The following is a 24,777-nucleotide window of genomic DNA, read 5'->3' as shown; positions in this document are numbered from 1 at the left end:
AGCGGGAGAATCCCGGTATTCAGCGCCTCTCCCTATGTTGATTTCTGCATGTGGCTGCAGTAGGCTAATAGAGCCACCCACACCAGTTTCAAATTAGTTGCCTAATTAATGAATTGGAAAGAAAAGGAAACATTTATTTTTGATTCATTGCCAATATTGTTTGTTTGTTTTGTATTATTTTGTAGTTTATTGTCAAAATATAGACTCCCATTGTCCACTTAAATATTTCCAAGATATTTCTTTATTCTTAGACAAGGGATTCCCTTCCGTGATTGGTCATTTCTATGGACACAGAAATGACGTCACCTAAAATTCCGTTTACGGCACATAGTAATGTCGTAATTCAGCTCTGAGTGTGACACTTAAGATTCAGTCCTACCTTCGCTGAAAGTGTGAGTAAGACGCTTGATAACTAACTTTTAAGTGCAGCTTTCAGCGAATAATTTCTTTACTCATAAGTCAACTCTTAGCAGACTTCTTAGGAGTAATTCTAAGAAGCTTGATTAATACGGCCCCTGATCCAAATAAGTATACTGTCAGTATACTGACAGTATACTGTCATAGTGAGTAAAACCCAATTTTTGTATTTGTAAACCTTACAAAAACAACTGATTCTAGTAAAACTCACATGGATTCAATATTACAGGCATTTTTAGACATGTTGCATGTTTTGTTTAGGAGTTGTGTTTGAATACATTTTTATTGCTTTTTTCGCATTATCTCAGGATTCTAAGAACATTTCTGTCATATTGAGTAAAAAATTACTTTTCGTGTTTGCAAGCCTAAAAAAAAAGCATATGTTTCGAGTAAAACTCACAAGGATGCATTATTTCAGGTTGTGTGGTTTAGGAGTTATGTTTAAATAACTGTCATATTGAGTGGGATAGTTGAGTGTATCATTATTAGTAAAACCTAATTTTTGTATTTGCAAACCTTTCCAAAACACCTGATTCAAGTAAAACTCACATAGATACAGTTTAAAGGCATTTTTAGATGGATTGCATGTTTGGTTTTGGAGTGCTGTTAATATAACTTATATATATTTATATATATTATACGTTTAGCCACATTGTCCTCCTGTGGCTGTTTATGTTCGTCAGCGCACATTTGTCCCACACAGCAGAAGACTCCTATACGGATCCGCATTCAAGTCGCCCAACCCGCGTTACTGTCACATTCGTTTTGGCTCCGCCTCGAGGATACAGCTACGCCTCTGAAAATTGTACGGTCAGACAGCTGATCCTGAGCGGACCCGTGTCTGATTCGCATACGCGGACGCGACAAACTAAACCGGCGCGCGCTGCCTAGAGTTATAGGCTCCGCCTACGCGCGCTGAGCCGACCAATGTCTGCACCCGCAGACGTGGACGCGCCTACTAGCGTGTACGCGCATGAGCCAAGATCATCATTTCTGGACTTTCTTTGCTGGAACACGAACGTAAGTATAGATTTATTGATTTATTGCTACATTCGCAGTAAGGATCGGCCTTTGTGTTTCCATCATCATTTATGTATGATTGTAATGACGTTGTTTGATATTAGGACTAGCAGTAAAACTTTATATTCTGTAAAAAAAGGCTATTTTATTTCCAGCGCCGCCTCCCAGAATGCTTTGCATGGGGACGTGCGTCTGACGTCACGTATCCAGAAAATTCGAAATGGCTGCACGCGGTAGGTGAGGCCCGAGCGAAGAAAAGTGGAAAAAGAGTGTTATTCGTCAAAAAAGCCACACAACGACGGTCATTTTTTTCGCCGTGCTATTGTAAAATTGTCTTTTATCTGTGTTTTGTGTGCCGGTGAGTAACGTAAATGAACGTTTCAAAAGTTCAATACAGTTAACTTAGGCTATCTTTTGTTAGAGGCTGTGAATGTGTGTAGGTTACATGCTACGATATTCCACATATTTCCAACTGGTTGAAACGAAAGCGTATTACTTTATTGTCAGTGTTGTTTAGGCCCAGGTCGCTAACGTTACTTTGTTAGTCAACAACGTAACGTTAACGGAGTGGAAACAGCCGTTCTTTGCTATTAATATGAGTGTGTATTATTTCTTTCTTTGTTCTTTAGTGGAGCTCGAGATCCTGTTTTTGGGACGGTATAGCTCGGTTGGTAGAGCGGCCGTGCCAGCAACTTGAGGGTTGCAGGTTCGATCCCCGCTTCCGCCATCCTAGTCACTGCCGTTGTGTCCTTGGGCAAGACACTTTACCCACCTGCTCCCAGTGCCACCCACACTGGTTTAAATGTAACTTAGATATTGGGTTTCACAATGTAAAGCGCTTTGAGTCACTTGAGAAAAAGCGCTATATAAATGTAATTCACTTCACAATTCACACTACTGTGGACTAGCTGTGTGTGACGCCCTGTTGTTTTTGTTTCCATTAAAAAAAAAAAGTATGTCTATTATGTGTTTTTTGGCATAGTTAATTGTAGAAAAAAATATAAAATGAGGTGATGTGAGTGGGAAAAATTGCTGCACATATTAAGGATCCTTTTTCTTGATCTATATTTTTGTTATTTGCTGATGTATATATTTTATATACTGTTTTTTATTTAATTAATTTATTAGAGACTATTTAATGCTTTATTTACCCTTTTTTATTATTATTATTTTATTTACTATTGTTATTATTATTTCCACATGTAAGCATAAATAATTGATCATATTAGTACATTGTTTGATTGCTTTGCTTAATCCATTCCATAATTTAATTCCACATACTGATATACTGAAGGTCTTAAGTGTTGTACGTGCGTACAAATGTTTTAAATTACAGGATGTCGTTGTGGCTTGTACAGCCCTTTGAGACACTTGTGATTTAGGCCTATATAAATAAACATTGATTGATTGATTGATTGACATTTCTCTCTAAGATTATTTTTCACCTCTTTTTTTGAGAAGAATTGTTGTATATTCTTGGGTAGCAGGTTATAGTTTGCTTTGTTTATAATTTTAGCTGTTTGCAAATTCACTATGTTGTGGAATTCCAATATCTTTGATTCAATAAATAAAGGATTTGTGTGTTGTCTATATCCAACATTATGTATTATTCTAACTGATCTTTTTTGTAACACCGTTAATGAATGAAGTGTACTTTTGTAATTATTTCCCCATATTTCTACACAATAACTCAGATATGTAACACTAGTGAACAGTAGAGAATATGAAGTGATTTTTTGTCTAGAACATGTTTTGCTTTATTCATTATTGACGTGTTTCTTGCTAATTTATGTTGTATATTTTTTACTTGAGATTTCCAGTTCAATTTATCATTAATCATTATACCTAGAAATTTGGTTTCATTTACTCTTTCAATTTCTATTCCGTCTATTTGTATTTGTGTTTGACTTTCTCTTCAACTGTTACCAAATAGCATTATTTTAGTTTTACTGAGATTCAAAGTCAGTCTGTTTTTGTCAAACCATCTTTTTAATTTGTTAATTTCTTCTGTTATTATTTGTATTATCTTCTGTGTGTTCTCTCCTGAACAAAACGCTGTTGTATCATCCGCAAATAATACTAACTTTAAATCTTTTGTAACTTTACAAATGTCATTTATCTAGACATTGAATAATTTAGGTCCTATATTGATCCCTGAGGTACACCACAGGATATATTTAGCGTTGTAGATGTGTGTTCGCCTATCTTCATGTATTGTTTCCTGTTCGTTAGATAACTTCTTATCCAGTTTAAGACTAACCCTCTGATGCCATATCGTTCTAGTTTTTTGATTAAAATATTGTGATTAATTGTGTCAAATGCTTTAGTTGGATCCATAACAACTGCTGCCGCACATTTTTTACTATCTATTGCATTGGTAATTTCTTCTGTAATTTCAATTAAAGCCATTGAAGTTGAAACATTAGCTCTGTATCCATATTGGTTCTCTTTGAGTATTCTATTTTGATTTATGAAACGCTCTAATCTGTTATTGAACATTTTTTCAATGATTTTAGAAAATTGTGGAAGTAAAGAAACAGGTCTATAATTTGTAAATTGATGTTTGTCTCCAATCTTATAAATTGGTGCAACTTTAGCTATTTTCATTTTGTTTGGAAATTTACCTGTTTGAAATTATAGGTTACTAATATACATCAATGGTCCTGGGATCTCTTCAATAACCTTTTTTATCGTTTCCATATCAATTCCGTTACAATCAGTTGAAGTCTTAGATTTAAACATTTTTCATGATTTTAACTATTTCCTCCTGTGTCACATTACTGAGGAACATGGAGTTGGGATTTGCAATCTGAGGCAGAGAATGAGGAGCTGCCAGAAAAAAGGAACAGGAAGCCAGTGTAAGTGTGTTCCGTCTTGTTTTTGTCATGTTTCTACAGTAATAGGAAGGTTATTTCCGGTAGCATTCAAAAATAGACCAGAGATGCTTGTACTATATGTATATTTGGCAATTTTGGTATTGCAATAATCCTAATGATATGGTTACCCAACAGCCATCGTCTCGGGGACTCGGATGCTAGCGAAGAAGACCCGGGAAATGGTGACCTCGCATCTCTGGGGTTGGCAAGCCAATTGCACAGGCAGAGTAAGGAATAATCTCTTAACATTGAAAAAAACGAAACCACCACATTAATATTAAAGATATGGTTAACATTCTTAGTGCTAAAGATATTCCCCTCTCCTTGTATCCCTTCTCCCAGCTCCACCGTCTCGCCGAGTGCCAGCAAGAGTCATGAGTACTTGTCAACTCAACTCCTCAACTGGAGATAACTTTCCAGGTAAAGACTGATCTCTGAAATAATATCTCAGCATCCAGTAACCATGGTTAATAGATCTCAACCATTTAATACCAATTTATCTCCCTTAGCACCTCACCATGGGGAAGGACGCATTCATATGCCTTCACCAGCACCTGCATTAAACATGCAGAGAGTTACACAAGGTAGGGACTGATCTCTGAAATATTAGTGTATAGATAGGCCCCTTGGGTATTACCAGTCATGGTTAACTGATGGCTCTCTCACAATGCCGTTCCTAGTGCGGCAGTCCCTCCTCGACTCCCTCCACCCCCCTCACCAGCAGCCCTCAACATGTGGCAGACAGAGGAGCCTGGATCCAGCCTGGCCTACAGGCCAACATGGCGAGGGGGAAGAATGGCCGACTACATTTCCTGCTCTGGTGAGCAATAACTGACAAATACCGGATGGTCATTCTGTGCCACAAATTTTGGAAAAAATTCAAATTCACAAGCAATCACATATTTTCTTCAAACTTTGTCAATAACTTTTGTCATTAACTAAGGTCAATAGCTAATGTCACGATTATGAGTAATGAGGATAAACACTGAAACATGTTGATTTTATTCTGCTGTTTGTCAACAGCGCCTGAGGTAATCCAGATCCTTAGCCTGCTGGAACATATGAAGCACAACCAAGACCAGCTGATTGCGAAGGTAAACTTCTTAGGCCTTGAATAGGTCAATAATTCATAATGACATTGATTTTGATTCATTATTATTTTTTAAAGAAAGAAACAGCCTACATGGCAGCTTTGTGTGATTAGAGTAAACATTGCTACATTTTCTTGTTACATTTCACCTGTTTGCTCTTTAAATACCACTTTTAATGTTTTTTATTTATTTCGATCATATTTAAAAAAAATGTGCCCTGGGGCCGTTAAAAAATGACCTGCAGGCCGCAAATGGCCCCCGGGCCGCACTTTGGACACCCCTGGCCTACACAAATACAAACATAGAATGATAGTACAAATATGATAAGAAAACAATGTCAACCTCCCAAAGTTGGGTTATGGATATTTATTTATGCCCCCCACCCCCAAACCCCTGCCGCCGTCATCCAACAGAGCCAAACAAGTACTCTGATCAAGGAACCAAATAACGATATTGTTTGAACATTTTGGATGTCTTGCACACCTATACCCTGATCACAAATTCATAGTTTACGCACCTTATTTTAACCACCTCCAGTAACTTTAAGTCATGTTTTTTTTCCCAAATGTAATCTCCTTAATACCTATCACATATTTTGTATTGTGTAAGCATACTTGGCTTTGGATGCTTCCTACCATAAATATAAACGTATCTGTCTTGTAATCTTGTTTGATTACAGGTGCTGTGAGTAAAAATGTGTTGACAAGGTCAGCCACGGACGCTGAGGTCACCAAACACGCCATCAGGTGGTTCAGCTTGGCGGGGGATCGGGCAACGAGGAGACGAGTCCCGCTTCCACCTCCTCAGGAGGAATAGAGATGTATATGTATAAATAAACAACCTTTTATTAGACTTCTTGTCATTCACCAGTTATTCATTTTCTGATATGTTAGCTGTGCATGGAGCAGCGTTTCCTTGAAGTTGTAGCCTAATAGATTAAATACGTATATTTACTTTTTATATATATATTTATATATTATATATTTACTTTATAGAGTGAATTGACCATTTTCTGTTTCTGCCTATTGACAATATTGTTAGTTTAAAAATACAAGGCAATGCATATGTAAGCCTATATTGCTGTAGTAGGGCTTAGTGAATTTTTTAGTTTCCTATTTTATCCTACAGCAAGAAAAGAAGGGATTTTGAAAATAAGATAAAGGGGTCCAAAACGGCCAGATGAGCCAGGGTTTTTATGAGTCCGTTGCTGGTCCGCGGCGGGAGGTTAGGCTTTGATCATGGGTGCGGAGCGGATTCAGCGCGCCGCCATGGCGGCGGGTCGCGGATCCGCCGTGGCGGCGCGCTGAATACGTTCCTGAGAGCAAGTGGACGCCGATGCGGGTCCGTTTCGCAGTTCCATTCCGGAAAGCGCGATACCTCCGCGGGGGATCCACCGCGGAGTGTTTTTGCTGTGCCACACAGCAAAAACACTCCGCACCCAAGATCAAAGCCTAACCTCCCGCCGCGGACCAGCAACAGACTCATAAAAACCCTGGCTCATCTGGCCGTTTTGGACCCCTTTATCTTATTTTCAAAATCCCTTCTGTTCTTGCTGTAGGATAAAATAGGAAACTAAAAAATTCACTAAGCCCTACTACAGCAATATAGGCTTACATATGCATTGCCTTGTATTTTTAAACTAACAATATTGTCAATAGGCAGAAACAGAAAATGGTCAATTCACTCTATAAAGTAAATATATATAATATATATTTAAAAAGTAAATATACATATGTAATCTATTAGGCTACAACTTCAAGGAAACGCTGCTCCATGCACAGCTAACATATCAGAAAATGAATAACTGGTGAATGACAAGAAGTCTAATAAAAGGTTGTTTATTTATACATATACATCTCTATTCCTCCTGAGGAGGTGGAAGCGGGACTCGTCTCCTCGTTGCCCGATCCCCCGCCAAGTTGAACCACCTGATGGCGTGTTTGGTGACCTCAGCGTCCGTGGCTGACCTTGTCAACACATTTTTACTCACAGCACCTGTAATCAAACAAGATTACAAGACAGATATGTTTATGTTTATGGTATGTAGCATCCAAAGCCAAGTATGCTTACACAATACAAAATATGTAATAGGTATTAAGGAGATTACATTTGAAAAAAAAACATGACTTAAAGTTACTGGAGGTGGTTAAAATAAGGTGCGTAAACTATGAATTTGTGATCAGGGTATAGGTGTGCAAGACATCCAAAATGTTTAAACAATATCGTTATTTGGTTCCTTGATCAGAGTACTTGTTTGGCTCTGTTGGATGACAGCGGCGGGGGGTTGGGGGTGGGGGGCATAAATAAATATCCATAACCCAACTTTGGGAGGTTGACATTGTTTTCTTATTATATTTGTACTATCATTCTATGTTTGTATTTGTGTAGGCCAGGGGTGTCCAAAGTGCGGCCCGGGGGCCATTTGCGGCCTGCAGGTCATTTTTTAACGGCCCCAGGGCACATTTTTTAAAAATATGATCGAAATAAATAAAAAACATTAAAAGTGGTATTTAAAGAGCAAACAGGTGAAATGTAACAAGAAAATGTAGCAATGTTTACTCTAATCACACAAAGCTGCCATGTAGGCTGTTTCTTTCTTTAAAAAATAATAATGAATCAAAATCAATGTCATTATGAATTATTGACCTATTCAAGGCTTAAGAAGTTTACCTTCGCAATCAGCTGGTCTTGGTTGTGCTTAATAGTTTCCAGCAGGCTAAGGATCTGGATTACCTCAGGCGCTGTTGACAAACAGCAGTATAAAATTAACACGTTTCAGTGTTTATCCTCATTACTCATAATCGTGACATTAGCTATTGACGTTAGTTAATGACAAAAGTTATTGACAAAGTTTGAAGAAAATATGTGATTGCTTGTGAATTTGAATTTTTTCCAAAATTTGTGGCACAGAATGACCATCCGGTATTTGTCAGTTATTGCTCACCAGAGCAGGAAATGTTGTCGGCCATTCTTTCCCCTCGCCATGTTGGCCTGTAGGTCAGGCTGGATCCAGGCTCCTCTGTCTGCCACATGTTGAGGGCTGCTGGTGAGGGGGGTGGAGGGAGTCGAGGAGAGACTGCCGTTCCTAGTGAGGTGGGCATTGTGAGAGAGCCATCAGTTAACCATGACTGGTAATACCCAAGGGGCCTATCTATACACTAATATTTCAGAGATCAGTCCCTACCTTGTGTAACTCTCTGCATGTTTAATGCAGGTGCAGGTGAAGGCATATGAATGCGTCCTTCCCCATGGTGAGGTGCTAAGAGAGATAAATTGGTATTAAATGGTTGAGATCTGTTAACCATGGTTACTGGATGCTGAGATATTATTTTGGAGATCAGTCTTTACCTAGAAAGTTATCTCCAGTTGAGGAGTCGAGTTGACAAGTACTCATGACTCTTGCTGGCAGTCGGCGAGATGGTGGAGCTGGGAGAAGGGATACAAGGAGAGGGGAATATCTTTAGCACTAAGAATGTTAGCCATATCTTTAATATTAATGTGGTGGTTTTGTTGTTTTCGATGTTAAGAGATTATTCATTACTCTGCCTGTGCAATTGGCTTGCCAACCCCAGAGATGTGAGGTCACTATTTCCCGGCTCTTCTTCGCTATCATCTGAGTCCCCGAGACGATGGCTGTTGGGTAACCATATCATTAGGATTATTGCAATACCAAAATTGCCAAATATACATATAGTACAAGCATCTCTGGTCTATTTTTGAATGCTACCGGAAATAACCTTCCTATTACTGTAGAAACATGACAAAAACAAGACGGAACACACTTACACTGGCTTCCTGTTCCTTTTTTCTGGCAGCTCCTCGTTCTCTGCCTCAGATTGCAGGTCTGAGGTGTTGCAGCCCTTTCCATATTGTTGCATTATTTTTTAATGCGTCTTTGTAGTTGTCTAAAATTGAATATAGAGCTGAACAGAATATTATTATTATTGATGATGATAATAATAATAATAATAATAATACCTGGGATTTATATAGCGCTTTTCTAAGTACCCAAAGTCGCTTTACATGTTAAAAACCCATCATTCATTTACACCTGGTGGTGGTAAGCTACTTTCGTAGCCACAGCTGCCCTGGGGTAGACTGACGGAAGCGTGGCTGCCAATTTGCGCCTACGGCTCCTCCGACCACCACGTATCATTCATTCACCGGTGTGAGCGGCACCGGGGGCAAGGGTGAAGTGTCCTGCCCAAGGACACAACGGCATGGTAAGAGGCGGGGAGCGAACCTGCAACCCTCAGGTTTCTGACACGGGCGCTCTACCCACTACGCCATGATAAATCAGGTCTCTCTCTTACAAGAGACCTGGTCAGAACATAGACACAATAGGTTATTCCAAGCATAAAGAGAAGCAACTATGACGTTATTTTTAAACAAGAAGATTATGAATTTGCATACCACAAGTTCAGACAACAGAAACATCAAATCATGGCCAGTTTGGCTCATGCTGCACCGCATTTAAAGCGGCCCTTTCAATTCTGTCGGTGTTTGTATAGCTGGGCCAGAAAACCATCCTATCATCATACCATCCACTTGGGACAACCGCAATGTCCCTGTTCATTATAAATTTAATCAGATGAAAAGGCACCCTTAATGTAGAAAGAAAGAAAAGGGGTATTTATTCATCGTCAGAGGAACAACGTGGACAAAAGCATGCACAGGTGTTAGTGTATACAAATAAGCAAGTAAGATGAGCTGAGATTTTACCTGAATGGTGCCCCAAGGTGGTAAGAACTGTAAGAAAGGTAAAAGTACAGGTCATAATAGTCAGAACTTCAGCTCAATCGTAAAGTAGGGTTTGAAATTATGGGTGTAGTGTATACAGAGATCAGTCCCTACCTTGTGTAACTCTCTGCATGTTTAATGCATGTGCTGGTGAAGGCATATGAATACATCCTTCCCCATGGTGAGGTGCTAAGGGAGATAAATTGGTATTAAGTGGTTGTGATCTGTTAACCATGGTTACTGGATGCTGAGATATTATTTTGGAGATCAGTCTTTACCTAGAAAGTTATCTCCAGTTGAGGAGTTGAGTTGACAAGTACTCATGACTCTTGCTGGCACTCGGCGAGACGGTGGAGCTGGGAGAAGGGATACAAGGAGAGGGGAATATCTTTAGCACTAAGAATGTTAACCATATCTTTAATATTAATGTGGTGGTTTCGTCTACAACGCTAAATATATCCTGTGGTGTACCTCAGGGATCAATATAGGACCTAAATTATTCAATGTCTAGATAAATGACATTTGTAAAGTTACAAAAGATTTAAAGTTAGTATTATTTGCGGATGATACAACAGCGTTTTGTTCAGGAGACAACACACAGAAGATAATACAAATAATAACAGAAGAAATTAACAAATTAAAAAGATGGTTTGACAAAAAGAGACTATCTTTGAATCTCAGTTAAACTAAAATAATGCTATTTGGTAACAGTAGAAAAGAAAGTCAAACACAAATACAAATAGACGGAATAGAAATTGAAAGAGTAAATGAAACCAAATTTCTAGGTATAATGATTGATGATAAATTGAACTGGAAATCTCAAGTAAAAAATATACAACATAAAGTAGCAAGAAACACGTCAATAATGAATAAAGCAAAACATGTTCTAGACAAAAAATCACTTCATATTCTCTACTGTTCACTAGTGTTACATATCTGAGTTATTGTGTAGAAATATGGGGAAATAATTACAAAAGTACACTTCATTCATTAACGGTGTTACAAAAAAGATCAGTTAGAATAATATATAATGTTGGATATAGAGAACACACAAATCCTTTATTTATTGAATCAAAGATACTGAAATTCCACGACATAGTGAATTTGCAAACAGCTAAAATTATAAACAAAGCAAACTATAACCTGCTACCCAAGAATATACAACAATTCTTCTCAAAAAAAGAAAAGAAAAATAATCTTAGAGAGAAATGTAATTTAAAACATTTGTACGCACGTACAACACTTAAGACCTTCAGTATATCAGTATGTGGAATTAAATTATGGAATGCATTAAGCAAAGCAATCAAACAATGTACTAATATGATCAATTATTTATGCTTACATGTGGAAATAATAATAATAATAATAGTAAATAAAATAATAATAATAAAAAAAGGTAAATAAAGCATAAAATAGTCTCTAATAAATTAATTAAATAAAAAACAGCATATAAAATATATACATCAGCAAATAACAAAAATATAGATCAAGAAAAAGGATCCTTAATATGTGCAGCAATTTTTCCCACTCACATCACCACATTTTATATTTTTTTCTACAATTAACTGTGCCAAAAAACACATAGACATACCTTTTTTTTTGTAATGGAAACAAAAACAACAGGGCTTTACACACAGCTAGTCCACAGTAAACAGGATCTCGAGCTCCACTAAAGAACAAAGAAAGAAATAATACACATTCATATTAATGGCAAAGAACGGCTGTTTCCACTCCGTTAACGTTACGTTGTTGACTAACGCAGAAACGTTAGCGACCTGGGCCTAAACAACACTGACAATAAAGTAATACGCTTTCGTTTCAAGCAGTTGGAAATATGTGGAATATCGTAGCATGTAACCTACACACATTCACAGCGTCTAACAAAAGATGGCCTAAGTTAACTGTATTGAACTTTTTACTCACCGGCTTCACGCGGGAAACTTTCACATTCTGGAGTCGGGGTCCCCCGGAACACAAAACACAGATAAAAGACAATTTTACAATAGCACGGCGAAAAAATGACCGTCGTTGTGTGGGTTTTTTGACGAATAACACTCTTTTCCACTTTTCTTCGCTCGGGCCTCACCTACCGCGTGCAGCCATTTTGAATTTTCTGGATACGTGACGTCAGACGCACGTCCCCATGCAAAGCATTCTGGGAGGCGGCGCTGGAAATAAAATAGCCTTTTTTTACAGAATATAAAGTTTTACTGCTAGTCCTAATATCAAACAACGTCATTACAATCATACATAAATGATGATGGAAACACAAAGGCTGATCTTTACTGCGAATGTAGCAATAAATCAATAAATCTATACTTACGTTCGTGTTCCAGCAAAGAAAGTCCAGAGATCTTGGCTCATGCGCGTACACGCTAGTAGGCGCGTCCACGTCTGCGGGTGCAGACATTGGTCGGCTCAGCGCGTGTAGGCGGAGCCTATAACTCTAGGCGGCGCGCGCCGGTTTAGTTTGTCGCGTCCGCGTATGCGAATCAGACACGAGTCCGCTCAGGATCAGCTGTCTGACCGTACAATTTTCAGAGGCGGAGCTGTATCCTCTAGGCGGAGCCAAAACGAATGTGACAGTAACGCGGGTTGGGCGACTTGAAGGCGGATCCGTATAGCAGTCTTCTGCTGTGTGGGTAACGTGCGGGTGAAAATAGGTTGAATGGGTAAAGGCAGGAAGCACCAGTGTGCCCTTACTATGCAGAGAAGGTCGTGGTTAGCCCTGTCGTGGTTTAACTCTTATCTTACTGACAGGATGCAGTGCGTCTCCCATAACAATGTGACCTCGGACTATGTCAAGGTAACATGCGGAGTTCCCCAGGGTTCGGTTCTTGGCCCTGCACTCTTTAGTACCGACATCATACGCAAATACGGTGTTAGCTTTCACTGTTATGCTGATGACACCCAACTCTACATGCCCCTAAAGCTGACCAACACGCCGGATTGTAGTCAGCTGGAGGCGTGTCTTAATGAAATTAAACAATGGATGTCCGCTAACTTTTTGCAACTCAACGCTAAGAAAACGGAAATGCTGATTATCGGTCCTGCTAGACACCGACATCTATTTAATAATACCACCTTAACATTTGACAACCAAACAATTACACAAGACGACTTGGTAAAGAATCTGGGTATTATCTTCGACCCAACTCTTTCATTTGAGTCACACATTAAGAGTGTTACTAAAACGGCCTTCTTTCATCTCCGTAATATCGCTAAAATTCGTTCCATCTTGTCCACTAGCGACGCTGAGATCATTATTCATGCGTTCGTCACGTCTCGTCTCGATTACTGAAACATATTATTTTCGGGTCTCCCTATGTCTAGCATTAAAAGATTACAGTTGGTACAAAATGCGGCTGCTAGACTTTTGACAAGAACAAGAAAGTTTGATCAAATTGCTTATGGCAGTCCATCGATGTCGATGATGACGTTGCTCCAAACGAAGTATTGGATTGGTTATTGTTGTGCCTTTCGCCTGTGCATAGCCAGGTGGCTGCTCAGGCCTATGCGTGATCCACAGACTTTGTCACAGGAGGGGCAGGAGAAGGCAGCAGTGATGGTCGCTGGTGCTGTGGCACGTTGGTGTCTTTGTGCACGTTGCTGTGCTCTCCGCTCTGTGAACTTCTCCTGAAGATGAGTGATTCCCTGGTGGCAGGTAGAGCTCCAGGTCTGGCGGTCAGCAGCCAGGGACTCCAGTGCTGGTGGTTTGATGTCACACTTTTTCAGGAGAGTTTTAATGTGGTCCTTGTACCGTTTTTTTTGGCCCCCGGCAGACCTTTGACCGACTGAAAGGTGGCCATACAATATCTGACGGGGTAGACGGTGGGCTGGCATACGGATCACATGTCCGACCCATCTTAGGTGTTTTTGGCCAAGGAGTGCTGTGATGCTGGGTATGTTGGTCCGATCATACATTTCAGTGTAGGGCACCCTGTCTTCCCAGGTCAGACCTAGGATCCTTTGGAGGCAGCGGATGTGGAAGGCCTCGAGACTCTGGATGTGCCTCTGGTAGGGTGTCCAGGTTTCAGAACTATAGAGCAGCGTGGAGAGGCAGACTGCCTTATACACGGCTGTCTTGGTGGAGATGGTTAGATTCCTGATCATATTACGCCTATACTGGCTCACCTGCACTGGCTTCCTGTGCACTTAAGATGCGACTTTAAGGTTTTACTACTTACGTATAAAATACTACACGGTTTAGCTCCAGCCTATCTCGCCGATTGTATTATACCATATGTCCCGACAAGAAATCTGTGTTCAAAGAACTCCGGCTTATTAGTGATTCCCAGAGCCAAAAAAAAGTCTGCGGGCTATAGAGCGTTTTCTATTCGGGCTCCAGTACTATGGAATGCCCTCCCGGTAACAGTTAGAGATTCTACCTCAGTAGAAGCATTTAAGTCCCATCTTAAAACTCATTTGTATACTCTAGCCTTTAAATAGACCCCCTTTTTAGACCAGTTGATCTGCCGTTTCTTTTCTTCTCTCCTCTGCTCCCCTCTCCCTTGGGAGGGGGAGTTGCACAGGTCCGGTGGCCATGGATGAAGTGCTGGCTGTCCAGAGTCGGGACCCCGGGTGGACCGCTAGCCTGTGCATCGGTTGGGGACATCTCTGCGCTGCTGACCCGTCTCCGCTTGGGACGGTTTCCTGCGGGCCCCACTATGGACTGGACTCTCACTGATGTGTTGGATCCACTGTGGACTGGACTTTCACAATATTATGTCAGACCCACTCGACATCCATTGCTTTCGGTCCCCCCTAGAGGGGCGGGGGGGTTACCCACATATGCGGTCCTCTCCAAGGTTTCTCATAGTCATTCACACCGATGTCCCACTGGGGTGAGTTTTTCCTTGCCCGTATGTGGGCTCTGTACCGAGGATGTCGTTGTGGCTTGTGCAGCCCTTTGAGACACCTGTAATTTAGGGCTATATAAATAAACATTGATTGATTGATTGATTGATTGATTGATTGAGAAGGTAGGTAAAATGTGCAGGTAAAGATATGTTGTATGGGTGAAAGAAAGAAGCACCAGTGTGACCCCAGGATGCAGGGAAGGTAGGTAATGTGCAGGTAAAGATATGTTGAATGGGTAAAGGCAGAAAGCACCAGCGTGACCACACTATGCAGAGAATGTAGGTAATGTAAAGATGTTATATTAGGTAAGCAACTTTAGACACAGGCAAACTCACAATATTCTGGAAATAAAAACAATAATTTAAGAATAAGACCAGTGAATACAGTCACAATCATCAGTCAGTCAGTGTGGAACATTGAGATGGGATTCATTTATATGGTATAATTAATAATTTTGAGTCAACAAAGGATTTGGAATATTTTCTTCCAGATTTGGTCCTTTTTTTTTTACAAAGTATTTTTATTTTTTTATTTCAACTACTTTGTTTATATGTAGTGTCTGTTGATACCACCACATATTATGGTGTGGATATGGTTATTGTTTACAGTCCTTTTGGAGAAAGGGGACCATCTGGTTTTGGTAAATAGGGGCATTTCATTGTGGGCATGTGATAAAGTATGGCCATTATATTTGCTATCACATGTAGACTAGATTAGTTCTCGCAAGATACAATCTTGTAAATTGGCCCTTGTTATGCAAAGTGTTAGAGCCATTTACTCTTTCTGTCAGTCAAATTCATGACGTCACTAAAGGGGTTGGCTCAAGGCCAAGTGCCAGTCTATTTAGGGAGGGGCTGGGATCTTGCTCAGGTGAGTGGAGGCGCAACAGTTTTTGACTGTGCCAGGCTATGATTTGTTTGCTCCCGTTTATTTTCCGTTTTTGTTACAAAGTGAGTTTGATTTACGTGACTGTATGTTAATAAATATTTGTGTTAAACATGGACACAATTCTGGACATCAATTATTAGCCAGCTGCACACGTCTGAACTAGCTTCAGTTATACGGCAACCAGTAGCAGTAAGAGTATAGGACTTTACCGCTACATTTAGTCAAAAACTGCCTCATCGGAATGTGCGTTGTTTATTGGGAAGCAACAAGCTTCGAGGCTCGTTTTGGAAGAGGAACGCACGGGCCGCTGTCAGCGTTTGTTTGGCGACCGGCGGCGGAGGGAACGGATCGGCGAAGCGGCGGAGACCATCTGCAATCAAGCTCTGCATCGACAGCTACGAGTCCCACTGGAGAGCTACAGGGTCGCTCATTGGGGACAGCAGCAGCAGCAGCAGCAGCAGCAGCAGCAGCAGCAGCAGCAGCAGCAGCAGATCATCCGACCGAGCCAAGCCACGCGCATGCGTGCCGTGCGTGGAGGAAGACGCGGAGCAGCGTTGAGCCCGTCCCACACAGCAGAAGACTGCTATACGGATCCGCCTTCAAATCGCCCAACCCGCGTTACTGTCACATTCGTTTTGGCTCCGCCTAGAGGATACAGCTCCGCCTCTGAAAATTGTACGGTCAGACAGCTGATCCTGAGCGGACTTGTGTCTGATTCGCATACGCGGACGCGACAAACCAAACCGGCGCGCGCCGCCTAGAGTTAGCCGACCAATGTCTGCACCCGCAGACGTGGACGCGCCTACTAGCGTGTATGCGCATGAGCCAAGATCTCTGGACTTTCTTTGCTGGAACACGAACGTAAGTATAGATTTATTGATTAATTGCTACATTCGCAGTAAAGATCAGCCTTTGTGTTTCCATCATCATTTATGTATGATTGTAATGACGTCGTTTGATATTAGGACTAGCAGTAAAACTTTATATTCTGTAAAAAAAGGCTATTTTATTTCCAGCGCCGCCTCCCAGAATGCTTTGCATGGGGACGTGCGTCTGACGTCACGTATCCAGAAAATTCAAAATGGCTGCACGCGGTAGGTGAGGCCCGAGCGAAGAAAAGTGGAAAAGAGTGTTATTCGTCAAAAAACCCACACAACGACGGTCATTTTTTCGCCGTGCTATTGTAAAATTGTCTTTTATCTGTGTTTTGTGTTCCGGGGGACCCCGACTCCAGAATGTGAAAGTTTCCCGCGTGAAGCCGGTGAGTAAAAAGTTCAATACAGTTAACTTAGGCCATCTTTTGTTAGACGCTGTGAATGTGTGTAGGTTACATGCTACGATATTCCACATATTTCCAACTGCTTGAAACGAAAGCGTATTACTTTATTGTCAGTGTTGTTTAGGCCCAGGTCGCTAACGTTACTGCGTTAGTCAACAACGTAACGTTAACGGAGTGGAAACAGCCGTTCTTTGCCATTAATATGAGTGTGTATTATTTCTTTCTTTGTTCTTTAGTGGAGCTTGAGATCCTGTTTACTGTGGACTAGCTGTGTGTGACGCCATGTTGTTTTTGTTTACATTAAAAAAAAAAGGTATGTCTATGTGTTTTTTGGCATAGTTAATTGTAGAAAAAAATATAAAAGGAGGTGATGTGAGTGGGAAAAATTGCTGCACATATCCCATACATATCCTTTTTCTTGATCTATATTTTTGTTATTTGCTGATGTATATATTTTATATGCTGTTTTTTATTTAATTAATTTATTAGAGACTATTTTATGCTTTATTTACCTTTTTTTATTATTATTATTTTATTTACTATTATTATTATTATTTCCACATGTGAGCATAAATAATTGATCATATTAGTACATTGTTTGATTGCTTTGCTTAATGCATTCCATAATTTAATTCCACATACTGATATACTGAAGGTCTTAAGTGTTGTACGTGCGTACAAATGTTTTAAGTTACATTTCTCTGTAAGATTATTTTTCTCCTCTTTTTTTGAGAAGAATTGTTGTATATTCTTGGGTAGCAGGTTATAGTTTGCTTTGTTTATAATTTTAGCTGTTTGCAAATTCACTATGTCGTGGAATTTCAGTATCTTTGATTCAATAAATAAAGGATTTGTGTGTTCTCTATATCCAACATTATATATTATTCTAACTGATCTTTTTTGTAACACCGTTAATGAATGAAGTGTACTTTTGTAATTATTTCCCCATATTTCTACACAATAACTCAGATATGTAACACTAGTGAACAGTAGAGAATATGAAGTGATTTTTTGTCTAGAACATGTTTTGCTTTATTCATTATTGACGTGTTTCTTGCTACTTTATGTTGTATATTTTTTACTTGAGATTTCCAGTTCAATTTATCGTCAATCATTATACCTAGAAATTTGGTTTCATTTACTCTTTCAATTTCTATTCCGTCTATTTGTATTTGTGTTTGACTTTCTTTTCTACTGTTACCAAATATAATTATCTTAGTTTTACTGAGATTCAAAGATAGTCTGTTTTTGTCAAACCATCTTTTTAATTTGTTAATTTCTTCTGTTATTATTTGTATTATCTTCTGTGTGTTCTCTCCTGAACAAAACGCTGTTGTATCATCCGCAAATAATACTAACTTTAAATCTTTTGTAACTTTTGTAACTTTACAAATGTCATTTATTTAGGTCCTATATTGATCCCTGAGGTACACCACAGGATATATTTAGCGTTGTAGACGAAACCACCACATTAATATTAAAGATATGGTTAACATTCTTAGTGCTAAAGATATTCCCCTCTCCTTGTATCCCTTCTCCCAGCTCCACCGTCTCGCCGAGTGCCAGCAAGAGTCATGAGTACTTGTCAACTCGACTCCTCAACTGGAGATAACTTTCTAGGTAAAGACTGATCTCCAAAATAATATCTCAGCATCCAGTAACCATGGTTAACAGATCACAACCATTTAATACCAATTTATCTCCCTTAGCACCTCACCATGGGGAAGGATGTATTCATATGCCTTCACCAGCACATGCATTAAACATGCAGAGAGTTACACAAGGTAGGGACTGATCTCTGTATACATTACACCCATAATTTCAAACCCTACTTTACGATTGAGCTGAAGTTCTGACTATTATGACCTGTACTTTTACCTTTCTTATAGTTCTTACCACCTTGGGGCACCATGCAGGTAAAATCTCAGCTCATCTTACTTGCTTATTTGTATACACTAACACCTGTGCATGCTTTTGTCCACGTTGTTCCTTTGACGATGAATAAATACCCCTTTTCTTTCTTTCTACATTAAGGGTGCCTTTTCATCTGATTAAATTTATAATTAACAGGGACATTGCGGTTGTCCCAAGTGGATGGTATGATGATAGGATGGTTTTCTGGCCCAGCTATAAAAACACCGACAAAATTGAAAGGGCCGCTTTAAACGAGGTGCAGCATGAGCCAAACTGGCCAAGATTTGACATTTCTGTTGTCCGAACTTGTGGTATGCAAATTCATAATCTTCTTGTTTAAAAATAACGTCATAGTTGCTTCTCTTTATGCTTGGAATAACCTATTGTGTCTATGTTCTGACCAGGTCTCTTGTAAGAGAGAGACCTGATTTATAATCATCAATAATAATAATATTCTGTTCAGCTCTACAGCTAATTTGAAACTCATGTTCATTTTAACATATTCAATTTTAGACAACTACAGAGACGCATTAAAAATAATGCAACAATATGGAAAGGGCTGCAACACCTCAGACCTGCAATCTGAGGCAGAGAACGAGGAGCTGCCAGAAAAAAGGAACAGGAAGCCAGTGTAAGTGTGTTCCGTCTTGTTTTTGTCATGTTTCTACAGTAATAGGAAGGTTATTTCCGGTAGCATTCAAAAATAGACCAGAGATGCTTGTACTATATGTATATTTGGCAATTTTGGTATTGCAATAATCCTAATAATATGGTTACCCAACATCCATCGTCTCGGGGACTCAGATGATAGCGAAGAAGAGCCGGGAAATAGTGACCTCACATCTCTGGGGTTGGCAAGCCAATTGCACAGGCAGAGTAAGGAATAATCTCTTAACATCGAAAACAACAAAACCACCACATTAATATTAAAGATATGGTTAACATTCTTAGTGCTAAAGATATTCCCCTCTCCTTGTATCCCTTCTCCCAGCTCCACCGTCTCGCCGAGTGCCAGCAAGAGTCATGAGTACTTGTCAACTCGACTCCTCAACTGGAGGTAACTTTCTAGGTAAAGACTGATCTCCAAAATAATATCTCAGCATCCAGTAACCATGGTTAACAGATCTCAACCATTTAATACCAATTTATCTCCCTTAGCACCTCACCATGGGGAAGGACGCATTCATATGCCTTCACCAGCACCTGCATTAAACATGCAGAGAGTTACACAAGGTAGGGACTGATCTCTGAAATATTAGTGTATAGATAGGCCCCTTGGGTATTACCAGTCATGGTTAACTGATGGCTCTCTCACAATGCCCACCTCACTAGGAACGACAGTCCCTCCTCGACTCCCTCCACCCCCCTCACCAGCAGCCCTCAACATGTGGCAGACAGAGGAGCCTGGATCCAGCCTGGCCTACAGGCCAACATGGCGAGGGGAAAGAATGGCCGACAACATTTCCTGCTCTGGTGAGCAATAACTGACAAATACCGGATGGTCATTCTGTGCCACAAATTTTGGAAAAAATTCAAATTCACAAGCAATCACATATTTTCTTCAAACTTTGTCAATAACTTTTGTCATTAACTAAGGTCAATAACTAATATCAGGATTATGAGTAATGAGGATAAACACTGAAACGTGTTAATTTTATACTGCTGTTTGTCAACAGCGCCTGAGGTAATCCATATCCTTAGCCTGCTGGAAACTATTAAGCACAGCCAAGACCAGCTGATTGCGAAGGTAAACTTCTTAGGCCTTGAATAGGTCAATAATTCATAATGACATTGATTTTGATTCATTATTATTTTTTAAAGAAAGAAACAGCCTACATGGCAGCTTTGTGTGATTAGAGTAAACATTGCTACATTTTCTTGTTACATTTCACCTGTTTGCTCTTTAAATACCACTTTTAATGTTTTTTATTTATTTCGATCATATTTAAAAAAAATGTGCCCTGGGGCCGTTAAAAAATGACCTGCAGGCCGCAAATGGCCCCCGGGCCGCACTTTGGACACCCCTGGCCTACACAAATACAAACATAGAATGATAGTACAAATACAATAAGAAAACAATGTCAACCTCCCAAAGTTGGGTTATGGATATTTATTTATGCCCCCCACCCCCAACCTCCCGCCGCCGTCATCCAACAGAGCCAAACAAGTACTCTGATCAAGGAACCAAATAACGATAATGTTTAAACATTTTGGATGTCTTGCACACCTATACCCTGATCACAAATTCATAGTTTACGCACCTTATTTTAACCACCTCCAGTAACTTTAAGTCATGCTTTTTTTTTCAAATGTAATCTCCTTAATACCTATCACATATTTTGTATTGTCTAAGCATACTTGGCTTTGGATGCTTCCTACCATAAACATAAACTTATCTGTCTTGTAATCTTGTTTGATTACAGGTGCTGTGAGTAAAAATGTGTTGACAAGGTCAGCCACGGACGCTGAGGTCACCAAACACGCCATCAGGTGGTTCAACTTGGCGGGGGATCGGGCAACGAGGAGACGAGTCCCGCTTCCACTTCCTCAGGAGGAATACAGATGTATATGTATAAATAAACAACCTTTTATTGGACTTCTTGTCATTCACCAGTTATTCATTTTCGGATATGTTAGCTGTGCATGGAGCAGCGTTTCCTTGAAGTTGTAGCCTAATAGATTAAATATGTATATTTACTTTTTAAATATATATTATATATATTTACTTTATAGAGTGAATTGACCATTTTCTGTTTCTGCCTATTGACAATATTGTTAGTTTAAAAATACAAGGCAATGCATATGTAAGCCTATATTGCTGTAGTAGGGCTTAGTGAATTTTTTAGTTTCCTATTTTATCCTACAGCAAGAACAGAAGGGATTTTGAAAATAAGATAAAGGGGTCCAAAACGGCCAGATGGGCCAGGGTTTTTATGAGTCCGTTGCTGGTCCGCGGCGGGAGGTTAGGCTTTGATCTTGGGTGCGGAGCGGATGCAGCGCACTCGCCGCGGCGCACCCGCCGGCTTTGATCATGGGTGCGGAGCGCATTCAGCGCGCCGCCACGGCGGATCCGCTACCTGCCGCCGTGGCGGATACGTTCCTGAGTGCAAATGGACGCCGATGCTGGTCCGTTTCGCGGTTCCTTTCCGGAAAGCGCGATACCTGCGCGGGGGATCCGCCGCGGAGTGTTTTTGCTGTGTGGGTACCTACCTTCTCTGCATAGTGGGGTCACGCTGGTGCTTTCTGCCTTTACCCATTGAACATATCTTCACCTGCACATTACCTACCTTGTCTGCATTGCCTCGACCACACCTGCGCTTCCTTATTTCACCCATTCAACATAGCTTAACCCGCACATTACCTACCTTCTCTGCATAGTGGGGTCACGCTGGTGCCTCCTGCCTTTACCCATTCAACAAATCTTTACCCGCACATTACGTACTTGCTCTGCATCCTCGGGTCACGCTGATGCTTCCTGCCATCACCCAGTCAACATATACCTACAAATTAGCTACCTTTTCTGCAACCTGGGGTCAAACTGGTGCTTCCTTCTTTGACCCAGTCAACATATCTTTACCTGCACATTACCTACCTTCTCTGTATCCTGGAGTCAAACTGGTGCTTCCTTCTTTCACCCAGTCAACATATCTTTAGCCGCACATTACCTCTCTTCTCTGCATTGTGTGGTCACGCTGGTGCTTCCTGCTTTTACCCATACAACATATCTTCACCCGCACATTACCTACCTTGTCTGTATAGTGTGGTCACGCTGGTGCCTCCTGCTTTTACCCATTCAACATATCTCCACCCGCACATTACCTACCTTTTCTGCACTCTCCAATTCAGTAGAGGACAAATGATCACGGATGTGTTTAGATTCCCTTGATCCGCGTTGTGGCATGGTTGCAGGCGAACAATGAGTCACTCGGCGTTCGAGGCACCTTATCTTCAGACAAATTACCCTCGGGAGTAGTATATATCTCACCAATTGCAGAGAGGTGGATATATATAAGGAACACGACTTCAAATATTGTGTCACTGGCGCGTTTATGCCATTTATAACATTACATACTGGGTTTTGTGTAGAGACGGTCTCAGCTCACATTGCTCGCGGCGGCCATCTTTTTTTCCTTCCTTCCTTCACAGCGGTTCTTTGAGGGCTCATAAAATCCAAACCGGAGCAGTAATAAAAACTCTTTCATCAACTTTTAATCAGAAGGGTTCAATCTCTCTCCTGTGCTAATTTGAAGCCGACATGACATACACGCTCAGAGGAGATAATGTTTGAAAAAAGGTGACTGTTTTTACCCAACTTTTGTTTTGAAGGGGGAAATGCAAACTTTCTGTTGATTTTTGCTGGGGGTTGTCAGTGTATGAAATATAGGTCTAAGTGAGACCTACATAGAGGTTTTGTTTCATGTCCCTATGACATTCATACTGGGAGTTAGAGACAGTTTTGTCTGTGTTTTCTTCCTAGCGGGCGCTAGAGCGCAATTTTGAGTTTTGGGGTTTGGTTTTTTGATTAAATCGCAATTTTTGCCAGTCCTGTTGTGTGTCCAATTTGGTGAGTTTTGAAGCATGTTAAGGGGGTCAAATTACAGCTCAAATATATTAATAATATAATAATATAATAATAAAGAATAAAAAATAATTAAAGCCTCAAGCAGCGATGGACGGGACCGAGTATTTACGCTGATGTTTCCTGCTTTCACCCATTTAACATATCTTTACCTGCTCATTACCTATCTTCTCTGCATCCTGGGGTCACACTGGTGCTTCCTGCCTTTACCCATTCAACATATCTTTACTTGCACATTACCTACCTTCTCTGCATAGTGTGGTCACGCTGGTGATTTCTGCTTTTACCCATTCAACATATCTTTACCTGCACATTACCTACCTTCTCTGTATCCTGGAGTCTAGCTGGTGTTTCCTGCCTTAACCCATTCAACATATCTTTACCTGCATAGTGGGGTGACGCTGGTGCTTCCTGCCTTTACCCATTCAAGATATCTTCACCCGCACATTACCTGGTGCTTCCTTCTTTAACCCAGTCAACATATCTTTACCCGCACATTACCTACCTTCTTTGCATTGTGTGGTCACGCTGGTGCTTCCTGCTTTTACCCATGCAACAAAACTTCACCCGCACAATACCTACCTTCTCTGCATAGCCATACAACATATCTTTACCTGCACATTACCTACCTTCTCTGCATAGTAAGGTCACGCTGGTGCTTCCTGCCTCTACCCATTCAACCTATTTTCACCCGCACATTACCTACCTTCTCTGCATAGTGGGGTCACGCTGGTGCTTTCTGCCTTTACCCATTCAACATATCTTCACCTGCACATTACCTACCTTGTCTGCATTGCCTCGACCACACCTTCACTTCCTTCTTTCACCCATTCAACATAGCTTCACCCGCACATTACCTACCTTCTTTGCATAGTGGGGTCACGCTGGTGCTTCCTGCCTTTACCCATTCAACATATCTTCACCCGCACATTACCTACTTGCTCTGCATCCTCGGGTCACGCTTGTGTTGATCACGGAAGCGTTTAGATTCCTTTGTTCCGCGTTGTGGCATGGTTGCAGGGGAACAATGAGTCACTCAGCGTTCGAGGCACCTTATCTTCAGCCAAATCACCTTCGTGAGTAGTATATATCTCACCATTTGCAGAGAGGTGG

At 40.6% G+C, this 24,777-nt stretch overlaps 1 protein-coding gene and 1 long non-coding RNA gene across 9 annotated transcripts; one reads left to right on the top strand and one right to left on the bottom strand.

Moving 5' to 3' along the window:
* Positions 1–4,209: 4,209 nt before the first annotated feature.
* On the top strand, positions 4,210–21,675 carry LOC133652376 (uncharacterized). Of its 6 annotated transcripts, XM_062051069.1 has the most exons (14): positions 16,422–16,753; positions 16,909–16,986; positions 17,127–17,153; positions 17,408–17,484; positions 18,714–18,791; positions 18,881–18,955; positions 19,061–19,087; positions 19,599–19,716; positions 19,870–19,961; positions 20,077–20,154; positions 20,244–20,318; positions 20,418–20,558; positions 20,762–20,832; positions 21,509–21,675. In XM_062051069.1, the coding sequence occupies exons 4-14, from the start codon at positions 17,454–17,456 to the stop codon at positions 21,515–21,517; spliced, it is 795 nt and encodes a 264-aa protein (XP_061907053.1). In that variant the 5' UTR covers positions 16,422–16,753; positions 16,909–16,986; positions 17,127–17,153; positions 17,408–17,453; the 3' UTR covers positions 21,518–21,675. The 6 variants fall into 6 exon arrangements, with proteins under 6 accessions (XP_061907055.1, XP_061907054.1, XP_061907051.1 ...); XM_062051070.1 differs by lacking the exon at positions 17,408–17,484 and having other exon boundaries at positions 16,409–16,753; positions 20,077–20,142; XM_062051067.1 differs by lacking the exon at positions 17,408–17,484 and having other exon boundaries at positions 16,420–16,753.
* Positions 9,491–12,773, bottom strand: LOC133651607 (uncharacterized). 3 transcript variants are annotated; one of them, XR_009826457.1, is made up of 6 exons: positions 12,068–12,773; positions 11,736–11,813; positions 10,423–10,500; positions 10,259–10,333; positions 10,127–10,153; positions 9,491–10,008 (listed from the first exon to the last, which is right to left on the bottom strand). It is a non-coding gene; the product is annotated as an uncharacterized LOC133651607 (long non-coding RNA). The 3 variants fall into 3 exon arrangements; XR_009826456.1 differs by lacking the exon at positions 9,491–10,008 and having other exon boundaries at positions 10,058–10,153; XR_009826458.1 differs by lacking the exons at positions 9,491–10,008; positions 11,736–11,813 and having other exon boundaries at positions 10,058–10,153.
* Positions 21,676–24,777: the final 3,102 nt, after the last annotated feature.

Source organism: Entelurus aequoreus, linkage group LG06, assembly GCF_033978785.1.
Source record: "Entelurus aequoreus isolate RoL-2023_Sb linkage group LG06, RoL_Eaeq_v1.1, whole genome shotgun sequence".
Taxonomy (NCBI): domain Eukaryota; kingdom Metazoa; phylum Chordata; class Actinopteri; order Syngnathiformes; family Syngnathidae; genus Entelurus; species Entelurus aequoreus.
This window is presented reverse-complemented; position numbering and strand designations above follow the sequence as displayed.